Here is a 12829-nt window from a genome sequence, read left to right on the forward strand (position 1 = left end):
TAGTTCTTGCCTGGATTCAGCTACTTCCTTGACCCCAGACACTTCCTTGACCCTGGGCAAGTGATCTAACTTCTTTGAGTCTCAGTTTCCTTATCCAGAAAGTGAGATGATGGCTGCAGTTACAGACCTCACAGGGCTCAAAGGGCTGGGAGGTTTAATGAGGGAGCATAGCAATTGCTCAGAACGGTTCTCTGGAAGTGTCAGCTACTATGTGACACAAAGACGAATTTGGTCTTTGTCCCTGGTTCCTAAAATCCTCAGAGTCTCCTGAGTGACACAAGTGTCTTTTTGGTTTTTTTCTTGTGTGCTGGGACCTTGTACATGCTAAACACATGCTCTACCACTGAGCCGCACTCCCTGCCCAGAGATAGCTTTTGATAAATTCCTTTCTGTCACAGCTGAGTTTATGCTAATGAGGTGAGTTAGGGCTGCTTCCCAGATAGCTTTCTGGGAACCAGAAAGAACAAAGGATTGACAGGTTGGAACTAAGTCCCACCCATGGTCTTTTGGAGAGGGCAGGGTTGGGGGAAGACCTGGAGGCACAGCTCTATGAAAACCCCTGAGCAATGAGATTCAAAGAGGTTCTGGGCTGGTGAATCCATCCACCAGGGAGGGTGGAACACCCCATCCCCACAGGGACAGAAGCCCCTGCACTGGGGACCCTTCTGAACCACACCCTCTCTCCTCTTCATCTGGCCATTCATGGTATCCCTTATAAGAAATGTAAGTAAAGTAACTTCCAGAATTCAGTGAGCAAGTTATGGGACATGAGAGGTTCATGGAGCCCCAGATGGACAGCCTGCTGGCCAGCAGTATGGGTGGTGGCCAGAGGCTTGGGACTGGCCTTTGAAGTGAGCAGTGTTGTGGGACTGAGCCCTTCACCTGTGTTGTATATGCCAAGTCCTGGTAGTTAGTGTCAACACTGAATAGAATTGTCAGACACCCAACTGGTGTGAAAAATTGGTTGGTGACAGAAAAAACATCCCAGAAGCTATAATTAGTGAGCATGTTCCATCCACCAACCTGAAAGAAGGGGAAATTATTAGATTTAGCATCAAGCTATCTTATGAGGGAACTTTCTCAGGAACCTTCAGTTTTTACCCACAGAAGATAGAAGCCACAGACCTGCCTAGCCCTGGTTTAGGGCAGGGGGCACTTGACGCCCCTCCCCCCATCTCAGCCTCCTTTCTGGCCTGACTGTGATCCCGCCTCTGCACTCAGGAAGCATGGGTATATTCTGAATCATCATTGTCCTTTATTTCTGAGCCCTGCCTCATCTTCCCCAGATTAGTCATCCTTCACAATGATGATTGCAAGTCCCCCTAATGTCCTCCCCCTGTTCCTAACCTCCCAACCTCTTGCCAAAGGAAATCCCTTCCTCTCATGCAGTTGGCTGGCCTCCCACTTAGAACTTGGTGATTCCAAGAAGTAAATAGGCCCAAGGTCAGCTGGGCCCTGAAGCAGGGAAGAAGGGAGTGATGGGTGTGTGGTTGTCCTCAGAGCTCGAGTCTGCTTGGGAAACAAACAGAAACAGTCGTGGAAGTTCAGGAAGCTCTAGGAAGGGTGGAAAAAGGCAGCAGAAAGAGACTGTGTGTGAATTGAGCCAGAAGGAGAAAACCTCCCCCAGGTGGCAGAGTGTCAAAAGAAGGCCTTCCAGAAGAAGTGACGCCTGAGCTGAGATTTGAAACATGACTAGGAGTTCTCCATGCTAAGAGTTTGGATGTGAGATGCGTTGTAGGCCAAAGAGCAATGTGCTCAAAGCGGGGACTGGTGGGTGTGGGATTCACCAGGGCAGGATGAGGACTAAGTAACTCGTGGACCGCAGGCAGAGTTTGGCTCACTGAAGTCACACAGGCCATCCTTGGTCCCTTAGGACAGACTTTGAGTGAAGCAGCCAGGCTTTGGGGCAGGGGGGTCACAGGCATGATGTGATACAGTAAAGAGCCTGTCAGGGGTGGGGTCAGAACCCCAGCAAAGCCCCACTTAGTGAGGATTAAGTGAGCCTGGGTCAAGTGCCCGGCTCAGAGCGAGCTATCGATAACTGGTAGCTGTCTGAGGATTACAGGGTCGCTTTAGCTTCCCAGAGGGACGTGGCCCAGGCTCTCTGGCAGGACCTGCAGATCTGCTGAAGAGCCCTTACATCTGGGCTGGTTCTTCTTTCCTGGGAAATGGACTCTGGAGACTGATGAAAGCTGGGACCCTCCCCCCTCTTTCCCCCAGAAAAAGGCACATCTGCTCCCATTACTCTTTGCGTATCATTTCAGGTACTTCACAGACCCCTGGAACCCTGACTTGTCCCAAAACCTGGCTGGACACAGCTGTCATTCCCCAGACATGGCTGAGAAAGTTTCCCTGTTGTCTCAGCTTATTATCCAAGTGGACTTTCAGCATGGTGGGCAAATGGGCAGTCACCCCTGAGAATGGCCTGCGTGGGCTTTTGTTGTTGCTGGCAGTGCTGGGGTTGGAGCCCAACTAGTCCTGTGTTTTAAAACACAAAGTGACATGCTGAAGGTTGTGGGGAGTAAGACCTGTGAGTTTCACGAGCATGTGGCTACTGCATTCACCCAGGGTCGCCCTGCATTTCGCCATCTTGAAACTTGCATTTTTCTGTCACTCTGGGCCCTGCAAATTATGAAGCCAGGCCTGGGAGGGAGTAGTGATGTGTTGGAGGGCTTGCTGTGTAAGCAGCAAACAAGTGTGGGTGTGGGGCTGGAGTCCAGACTGTGGGATCCAGAACTGTGGGACTTAGCCTTCACCACCCCTGTTGTCCTCTCCAAGCCTAAATTATCCTCCTCTAGTTGCTCTCTTCCTTTTTTTTATTATTGTTGTTTGAGACAATAATAAACTTTTAGCTAACTATGTAGCTAAAAGTGTAGCTCAGGCTGGCCTTGAACTCTGGGTCCTCCTGCCTCTACCTCCTGAGTGCTGGATCATCAACCCTGGCTCCATTGACTTGGATTTTTTTATTTCGGCAGTACTGGGGCTTGCACTTAGGGCTCTGATGGTGCTAGGCAGGCACTCTTACCACTTGAGTCACTCTGCCAGCTGTTTTTTGTGATGGTTTTTTTCAAGATAGGATCTCAGGAACTATTTTCCTGGGGCTGACTTCGAACCTCCTGAGTAGCTAGGATTATAGGTGTGAGCAACCAGTGCCTGGCTACTCTACTGCTCCAACCACACCTCCAGCTCTGTTGAGTTGTTTTAATGACAGTCCCTCACTATAGACTGTGCCCGGTGAAACTGATTATGTCTGGTTCCTTCCCTTATGCTCTGTGGAGAACCTGGCACACAGTAGGTATTTCATAAATGTAGCCGAAAGTCCAGCCTACAGAATTTAGTGACAGATGGGATGGGAGAAGGAAGCCTGCAGGGAGAGCTAGGATTCCCACCGAACACAGGCCATTAGGAGAGGACAGGGATGAAGAAAGGGATGTGGTTCATATCCAGTCTGAGTGCTTGAAGGAGGCTGTCGTCTGCTGGGTCACTGTTGACTTCCTCCTGGATGCAACTGGGTTAGACCTCTGCCACCACCCAGTGCACTGTCCCGCTCTTGGGAGCTTGGGAGCCTGTGTGGTCCCTGGGCTGTGAAGCTCCATGGGAACTGGAGTGGTGCTGCAGGCACATCTCCTGCTTCCAGGGCCCGAAGACCGTTCATGCAGTCGGGCTAAATAAATGCCGGGAGAACGAAGAAGAAAGGAAGAAAATGTGGCCACACACCCAGGAGGGAGATTGGGATGAGGAGACCTGAGGACGGGCATGGAAACTGAGGGCTAAACTGGAATCCCCAAGGCCCTAGAGACAGAGTGGACGGAGGAGTGTTCCGGCACCCTCAGGAGGCCAGGCCCAGGGTTAAGTGCCGTACTTTATTCACACAACTGCCTGCCGTCTTCACATCTACAGCAAAAGCGACCTCATTCCCACTTTGTTCTTGGAACCACCGAGGCCCAGAGAGGTAATGAGATTTGCCCAAGGTCACACCGCGAGAGAGCAGTGGAGTCCGGATATGACCCCGGGCTGTCAGTCCCCAAGCCCGCGCTCTCTCACTTCCCTCCACGCCTCTCCCGTACCCTCCCCAACCCTGCACCGTCTCCCCTCCCTTCGCGGCCGCCCCGCCCCACCCCTCCCCTCCCTCGTCGGTAGTGGCGGCAGCGAAGCACGTGGTGGGCCGGGAAGCCGCGGCCGCGGAGCGCCCGGGCGGCTGCCCCAGCTGGGCAGTGCTGCGCTGCGCTGCGCTGCGCCGCGCCGCCCGCTCGGCGCCCGGGGCAGTAGGTGCGCCTGACGCCGCCCGCAGACAAAGGAGGCGCGGCGCGGAGCGGAGCGGCTGAGCCCGCGCGCGGCGGGCGGGCCATGGACTCGGAGCGCGGGCGGCCGGCCCCGGCCCTAGGGACCCGGCGCTCCCGGGCCCGGCCCTAGGCGCCCGCCCCGCCGCCCCGGGGCGCCAGCGGGAGGACGCGGAGCCCGCGCGGCGCGAGGAAGCGGCGGCCGCGGAGCAGGAGGGCGCGGCGGCGGGCGGCCCGCGCGGCCGGGAGCCATGGGCAAGTGCAGCGGGCGCTGCACGCTCGTCGCCTTCTGCTGCCTGCAGCTGGTGAGCCGCGCGCCCCGCGGGGCGGCCGGGCGGGGTGGGGCGCGGGGCACCGGGCTCTGCGTGGGTGCCGCGGTGCTCGCGCGGGGGGCGGCCGGGCGGAGCCTGCTCCAGCTGCTGGCCCGGCCGTCTCTTTGTGTGCGCTCCTCGCCGCGGTGCCCCGCGCTCCCCCGGCGCCGCACGCACAGTCCAGCGCGCCCCGCACCGGGGCTACAACGCGTCCGGCCGGCACTGGCGGAGTGGCCGCCTGTTTGGGGGGGCTGCGCTGGGGGACGGTGGCTCTCTTGGGGGTGGGTGGGGGTGTGTCCGAGGCCGGTCTGTGCCTGCGGTGAGGTCCCCGCCGCGTGTTTTCCTCTCGATCGCTGGTGTGCGTGCATCTCTCTTCCTCCCGGTCTCTGGTCTCCGCCCCTGTGAGTGCTTCTCACAAAGTCTCTGGTCCTGTGTGCGTCTCCCGATCTCTGACCATTCTGGTCCATGCTCATCTGGGTTGGGGTCTGAGACTCCCAAGAACGCTCGACCCTCCTTTGTGCTGCTTCACCTTCCTGACTGGGTCGCTTGGGATGGAGAGTCACCTACTTCCCTGGAGAGGGTCACCAGGCACTGCTTGGACCTGGGCCGGCCTGACTTAGCCCCGCACTGGACCACCCTTCTACTTTGGTCTGGTCACAGTGTCCAAAAAAGTCCCAGAAGTCATCGGTTCAGAGCAGCTGGGTGCGGCCAGGCAGAGCAGCTCTTAGGTGCTCTGGGAATGGTCTGGGTATCTGGGGGTTATGTGTCCACCCCAGCTTGGGGAACTCAGGTCCTTGTCTCAGGGAGGCCAGTGGAGTGAATTTGGAGGCTGAGGGGAACCAGTTATGCCCTTCAAGTGAGGCCCTGGTGGTGAATTTAGGAGGGTGGTCAAGGAGAGACGGGTCTCCTGTCTCCCCTGGAGTCCAGGCTTTGAGGCTGTACTTCTCCTCTAGGAGGAGGTGTGTGAGGACTCCCAGGGCAGCACTTCGGTCTGAAGGTAAGTTAGGGGTATTTGAACTTGACTCGCGATGGCCCCCATCATCTCTACCCCCATCCTGGCCTACATCTGTCTTCCCCTTCTACAGAGAGTGACACTTTGAGTCAGGATGTGCAGACCCCTCTCTCTTGTTTCTCTTCTCTTTGGGCACCAGCCCCAAACGTCCACAGACCTGTCCCAGTGGTAGGAAAACCCCAGGCTCTGGCATTATCGCTCTAGAGCCTTCCCCTGGCTGAGCCGCCTGGGTCTGCCTGTCTGTGACATGTTCATCCTTGAGCTTTGCAAAGGGGATTCACAAGGACCCTGTAGAACAGAAACTCCAGAAGAGCGGAGGTGGGCTGTTTTGTTCCTGCTAAATCCCGAGCAGCTGGAATAGTGCCTGACACCCCATTTTTATTTGTAAAATAAATTAATGAATCAGTGATTTGGCAATTCCTGGCTCTATAGTAGAAACACCCTTTTTATTTACATCAAGGAACACAAAATATCAAGAAGTTTTGAAACCTTTATGAAAATTCTGTCTCTGGAATCAGTTTTTAAATTTTAAACTAGGGCTTTTAATTTCAAAAAGTAATATGCTCGTGTTACAAAATGAGCAAAATAAACACTCGCACAGACAGAAGTAAGTTTCTTCTCCCTGTGCCTGGTCCCTTCCCCAAAGGTGGACTGGTTAGCAGTTTGTCCCATGCTCATTCTTTACTGCTGGTGATCACGAGGGTTAGCTTTGGGGCACATGTTCCAAGGATCAACTCATTTAACCTCCGTAACTCCCTGACAACTTAACTTGCCCAGAGTTCTACAGGAAGCAGGATCCAGGCATCTGACCAGCATTCTCTGTTGCCTTTTTAATTTTAAAATAAGTAGTTGTGGTCCTGGGACGCTGGGGCCCCTGGGGAGGTGCAAACTGCTCTGTGGAAAACTGCCTCCTGCTTGCCAGCCTCCAGAGATCTCTGACTCTTAACCAGCATCTGACACTGGAATTGCACAGGACCTGGGTGCGAGTCCAGTTCCCCACATCCTGCCTGGATGGCTTGGCAGCTTGTGGGGATACATGAGAGAATTTGGGAGATGCTCTGAGGAGGGACTTGAAAATTGGTTTCCAGGCTCTGTTGCTGTGTCTGAGCTGATTGCAGAAAGGGTCCTTGGAACTGTCACTAACCTCCAGGAGCCCCTGCTGCCTGGCAGTTTCTGTAATAGGCTTCAGGATGCTAAATTCACCACCAACTTGAGGGAAGAGAGTGGCTCAGTTTTCTCAGCCAAAGAACTGAGGGATAAAAGAGGCTGTTGAATATTTTTCAGCTGAAAGGTTAAGATGAGAAACTGATTTTTCTTTTACAAGTGGAGTTTAGGCATTTCAATGAAGCAGGCCAGTTCTAAACACTCCTCTGTTTTGGGCTATAAGCTTAGCTTCCAGGCAGGGACTAGAGCATGAAGGTATTGGGGGCCAGGGAAACAGGTAGGGACTGTGCCATCGAGGTGGACAAGTGCTGGGTAGGAGTTAAGGCTCTGGAGTTTGACAAGACAGATCTGGGTTCCAGGCCCAGCTCTCACTTCCTGGCTGTGTTACCTTGGGCAAGTTGCTAGCCCTGTCTAAACCTCTCTAAAAGTCTTGTCGTCTGGTAAATGGTATCAACAGTTCTTAGTTCTTAGGGTTGTTGGAAGGGTTAAACTCATGATGATTTCTACCAGGTGCAGTGAGGTCTCTGTAAACTATAGCTTTGTATTATTATCTCAATGATTCATACCATGGGTTGCTTCCCTAGAACTGTGGCCCAAGCATATCCAGGTGTCCCCCTGCCCTGTCTTATGGGAGTCAGCTTTTGGGCTGATACTAAGAGGCGGGAGGCTTGGCAAGTCCTGTTCTGCTACTGACATCCTGCAAATTTGGGCAAGTCTCTGTCTGTGACATGGGAAGAACCATTGACCTGAATTCCTGGAGTCCTGGCAGCTCTGCCTGTGTGGGACTCAGGGAATGGTGTCTGGGTTGGCATGAAGGTTTTTTTTTTTTTTTTTTTTTTTTGCAGTACTGAGCCTTGAACTCAGGGCCTACACCTTGATCCTGTCTCTCAGCCTTTTTTTTGTGGTGGGGTTTTTTGAGATAGGGTCTCGAGAACTATTTGCCTGGACTGACTTTGAACCGTGATCCTCCTGATCGCTGCCTCCAGTAGCTAGGATTACAGGTGTGAGCCACCAGGCTACCTGGCTGGCGTGGAAGTTTTATTGTGTTTCAGTTTGCTTCTGTTTTGTTCTATAGAACCTCTCAGGTATATCATCTTGATAGTATTAACTATTCGCTCGCTGGTATCTGTTCACTTTTTCATCCCCTGTTTAAACCCTGCCTGTCCTTCCTAGTCATCTCCTTCCTGAAGCCTTGCAGCTGTAGCCACTCTGTTCTCTAGAGGATGAGGCAGGGACATTTGCCCTCAGGGGTTCGTCATCCATGTCTTCATCACTGTCATTATCACTCCCATTTCAGGAAGCCTGTGCTAAGCACTTTATATGCATTACCTCATTTAACCAAATGAGCTTACACATGTAAGCGCTTGGCAAGATGCCTGGCCATGTTAAGCGATCAATAAGCGCTAGCCATTTTCCTGTCTTCATCCTGCTGATGGCAGTGGGTGGACGGTTTTATTATCCCCTTTTTCAGATGAGGAAATTGAGGCTCTCCGGGGTGAGGAGGTTTGCTGCTGAGTGACCAGCGCCTGGCCCTGTGAGCCAGCAAGCTCTCGGCAATAGATCACTGCTGTGGTTGCTCTTGAGCCAGCTCTGTGACCTTGGACATGTGCTTTCACTCTGGGAGCCCCAGCTTCTTCCCATGTGCAGGGAAAGCCTCCTCTCCCCCAGAGGTATATGAGGCTTCCTTAAAGACAGGTGCCAGGCACATAGTAGGCACTCAGAAAAAATGTCAGTGTCTTCTTTTTCTCTTCTGGAAAGCTCTTTGCTTTCCGGAAGGTGGGTGGGGGCCAGGGAAATAAATAGCTTCCAGCTGAGCTGCGAGTAATGATGTGAAACATGGTCCAGCTGATTGATGTCGTCATTAGCAATAGTGATGGTTAAGACAGAGGCCCCACCTGGGTCCTGCGCTCAAGCAGCTGCGTCTACAAGTTCAAGACTCCTCAGGCTTAGCTCGGGGTTTGAGGTCCTTAGGCCAGTGTCAGGGTCTGGGGCATGAAATTGTTCAGGCCACTGGTCCCTTCTGTTCTCCAGTTCCCTCTGGACAGCTTGGGGCTGTGCAGATGGACAGACTGAGGCCAAAGAGCCCTTGCAGCCCTCATGAGGTCAGCAGAGTGAGAATGGGCACCCCTTTGCAGTGCTGCCAAAAAGAGAGAGAGAGAGAGAGAGAGAGAGAGACAGGGTCTTACTGTGTAGCTCAGGCTGGCTGTGAACTTACTACATACCCTAGGCTTGGCTTCAAACTCGAGATCCTCATGCCTCAGCCTCCTGAGTGCTGAGATTATAGGTATGACCCACCAAGCCCAGCTTACTAGGCACTTTATACACCTTGGCCCTTGGTCCTGATCTGGCTTATTCATGACTATGTAAATAGTAGGTGCAGAATGAGGATTCAAATTTAGATCCTCAAAATCTTTCCCCAGCCGTAGGGGGTGTTACTAGGTGCCAGGTCTTCAGAGCTGCTATTCACATGCTGCCTCTCCCCATCTCTACCTACTCCTAGCTCTGTGTTGGACGAAGGGAGCTATGATGCAGGTTAAGAAAATGTTACCCAGGTAAGAAACTAACTTTTTTTTTTTTTTGGCGGTACTGGGGTTTGAACTCAGGGCCTCACACTTACTAGGCAGGCACTTTACCACTTGAGCTGCTCTGCCAGTCTTTTTTTGTGTTGGGTATTTTCAAGATCGGGTCCTTCAAACTATTTTGCCTGGGCTGACTTTGAACCACTATCCTCTGATCTCTGTCTCCACAGGCAGGAGGCACTGGTGCCCAGAGAAACTAACCTTTATGGACAACTTGTCAACCCTTACAACTCTATGAGATATGTGTGGGTTTTGGGCATACCAAGGCTCAGAATAATTTGTCACCAAGGTAACAGGAGATAGAGCCTGGGCCTCAGATGAGTCATGGAGGGGAAAGGAATTTAGAACAATTATTACAAAATCTGGACCAAGCAGAACTGTCCGTCTAGAGCATGTTCTATCCTCTAATTTTACAGTGTCAGAGTTTGAACTCAGGACTTCAATGCTTTCTAGGCAGGCACTCTCCCACTTGAGCTGTGCCCCATACCCCCCATCCCCCAGTTTTGAAGAGAGACGATTGACAGGAGGGCTGACTGAGACTAGAGATGTGTTTTTAACAACTAGTTCTATGCCATGGGGTGAACCTGGCTGGGGAGCCTAGTCTTGGCCTTGGCTTTCCCCAGCCCTGGCCTAGAGGTGTGTTGACTGATCTGGAGACCAAGGGAGAGCCATAGGCAGCAAAGCAAATCTTCCTGAGGTTTAGGGAGAGGTGTCAGCTGTGGTTGCAGGTTTGGATAGTTTGGTTACCTTGGCCTCCTGGGCCCATCCTCCTAAAGCAGCTAGAAGATGCAGGAGCAAAGAGGTGGGCTAGGAGGAGCTTGGGTTTAGGAGCTTGGGTTTGGGGTCAAGCTGGGCTTTGCGTTCCAGTTTTTCCTCTTTTTAAATTATTTATTGGCTAGTACTGGGGTTTGAACTCAAGGCCTCATGCTTGCTAGTTAAGCGCTCCACCACCTGAGCCACTCCACCAGCCCTGTTTTATGTTGGGTATTTTCGAGGTACAGTCTCATGATCCCTTTGCCCTGGCTGGCTTTAAACCATGATCTTCCTGATCTCTACTTCCTGAGTAGGTAGGATACAGATGTGAGCTACTGGGCCCAGCCCAGTTCTGCCGTGGGGCAAGACCTTTTAGCCTCTCTGAGCATCCGCCTGCACCTCTCCAGATTGGGATAGTGATTATCTGCAGAGTCGTTGGAACGTTCCGCGGAAGAAGATATGCAAAATCTCAAAGGGCTCGCAGTCTTCAATGCCCAGGGTATGAGGGAACAGGTTTTGCAAATCTGAATGCTGTGCGGTAAGAATGGGATCTGTTCTCTGTTTCAGCCACAGAAACAGATGGAGCAGCAATTCTGCTTGATGCACATGGCCTTGGCCTCACTGTTCCCTGATCTGTAGAATGGGAAGAATAATAGCATCTACCTCACAGGACTATAGAGTGTAACAAGACAATGCAGGGAGAGCTCTAGGTACAGGCTGGCATTCACCAGGAGGGAGTCAGGAAAGAAGGCTGGCCCTGGCCTCTGGCCTCCTCGGTAGAGGGAGAAGTCTGGCTGAATGTCTCTGAGTTGGCACTGAGTGAGCATCCTCTTCCCAGCCTGAGGTCAGAGTTGCCCACCTTGCTGCAGGCAGTGATGACTGACAGGTACCAGGATATGGGGAGAGGAGGAGACTTCTGCCTCAGGTGGCCTGCTAGAAGTTTCACATCTGGGTGTTGGGTTGCCAGGGACTCGGTTGGTCCTTCTTTCTCCTGTCTCTATGAGTATCTGCACTGTCCCCATCACAAATGCCCATGTGGAATGTTTGGTTGTAAAATTAAGTTCAGAACATAGAGACTCAGTGCTTGGTGGTTCCTGGCCCCGCATTAACCCCTACCCCACCACAGGTGGGCATCCTGAAATCTGGAAAGATGAATTCTCTTGGGCCAGAGGGTGAGAATTGCCATCAGCTAACCCTACTCACAGTTGAATTCAGCAAATATTTATGAAGCACCCACAAAGTGCCAGGTGTGATTTTTAGGTACTTTCATACCTTATGGTATAAAATATGCCTTCAACTGCAAGTCAGAGTCCCAGGTTTTGGGACTCCGTGGCTATGCAACAAAGCCCTTGTGGGCCTTGTTTTTCCATCTGTGAAATGGGAAATTGAAGGAGAAGTTGAACTCCATTATCAGCTTTTCACAGAGCTCTGCAAGGGTGGGGTGATAGCCAGATGGAAAGTTTCCTGTTTGTGACAGTGTCTAAGAATTTATATGTAGGTTGGATGACCTCTTGGACATGTAATGAAGCTAATGATGACCCAGGTCCCTGGAACTACCAGGTGCTGGTTCTAAGCATTGAGAGGACAATGCCAGTAACACAGAATGTTTTATCTATTATGAATAATGAGAGGTTGGCTTTTTTTGTGTTCTTGTCATGGCCCTTTGCCTTAAGCCTGCTCCTTCCTGTTCCCCATCCCTGTTCCCTACCCCAAGTCACAGGGCCTGGCTGAGCTTGGGGTCCCAGAAGCAGGGAATGGGAGTGTAAGGGCGGTTCGCCCTTGCCCACTCTGGCCACCCCTTGCCTGAGAAGGAAAGGCCACCCTGAGATTGTCAAAGTAGGGTTGGCTCCTAAGCCTCTTTTCTTTTGGGAGGAGGAGGTAGGTTCTGCAGCCCCAGCCTGAACCAGAGATGTGGGTTTTCAATTACACAATTAAATGCACAATTAGGCATAATTACCAGTGCTCAGAGCCCGAGACTGCTCATAATAGGCGTGTAATCTACTGCAGCCTCTGTTTATACTACTCAGCGCGCTCCCTAATGTTGCCAGGATGCCTTCACACAGCTTTGTTGCCACGGAGACAATCCTGCCGCTACCATGCAAAGCTGACAAATATTGTTCTGGTCCCGGGTCCCTGGATTGTTTCCGAGACCTCTACAGCCAGCTTTCGAGTGGCCAGGTGGGTCAGGAAAACAGGTCAGCCCTTCCTGTCCCCTGATACACCTAATTGTACAAACCTGCCTTGGAGCCACCAGGGAGCATCAGAAGGGAGCTTCAGCCCCCTCAGAGTCCTGAAGTCACAAACAGGATGGCCAGGTGCTGTGCAAGTTCTTGTTGGATGTTCATTCAAGTATCTCAAGACTCCTGGGGAAGCAGAGGTCTGGACAAGGGCCTGACTTCTTGTACCTGGTTTACAGACAGGCCTGGCTCTGCCATAACTGGCTCTGTGACCTTGGACAAGGCCTTGCCTCTCTCTGGGACTCTGTTTCCTCATGTAAAGTGGAGCACAGGGTCTATGCATGTGGCATTGTCAAATAGAGATTTGCTGGGCATTTAGGGCTTGCCTTGTACTGTTGTAACTATATTACCTAGAGTGACTTGTTCTTCCTCACTATGCCCCTACATGGGGACCTCTACATGGTGGACACAATTATCCTTTTTTCCAGAAGGGGGATTTGTAGCTATTTAACCAGGCAAGAGCAGGCCTGCGATACAACCGAAGTCCATATGG

General features: G+C 52.2%; 1 protein-coding gene across 2 annotated transcripts in view; it reads left to right on the forward strand.

The window, feature by feature from the left end:
* Positions 1-4503: 4503 nt before the first annotated feature.
* Positions 4504-12829, forward strand: part of Nkain1 (sodium/potassium transporting ATPase interacting 1) — a 41758-nt gene continuing 33432 nt past the window's right edge. The window contains exons 1-2 of one of the 2 annotated variants that reach the window (XM_074080736.1): positions 4504-4585; positions 5545-5588. Coding sequence is in view for 1 of the 2 variants with exons in the window: in XM_020156603.2 (XP_020012192.2) it covers positions 4532-4585 (54 nt within the window). In the remaining variant the exon portion in view is untranslated. The remainder of the gene's footprint in view (positions 4586-5544; positions 5589-12829) is intronic. The other variant, XM_020156603.2, reaches the window with a different exon arrangement.

The sequence above is a fragment of the Castor canadensis genome, chromosome 7, assembly GCF_047511655.1.
Source record: "Castor canadensis chromosome 7, mCasCan1.hap1v2, whole genome shotgun sequence".
In the NCBI taxonomy this organism is placed as follows: Eukaryota; Metazoa; Chordata; class Mammalia; order Rodentia; family Castoridae; genus Castor; species Castor canadensis.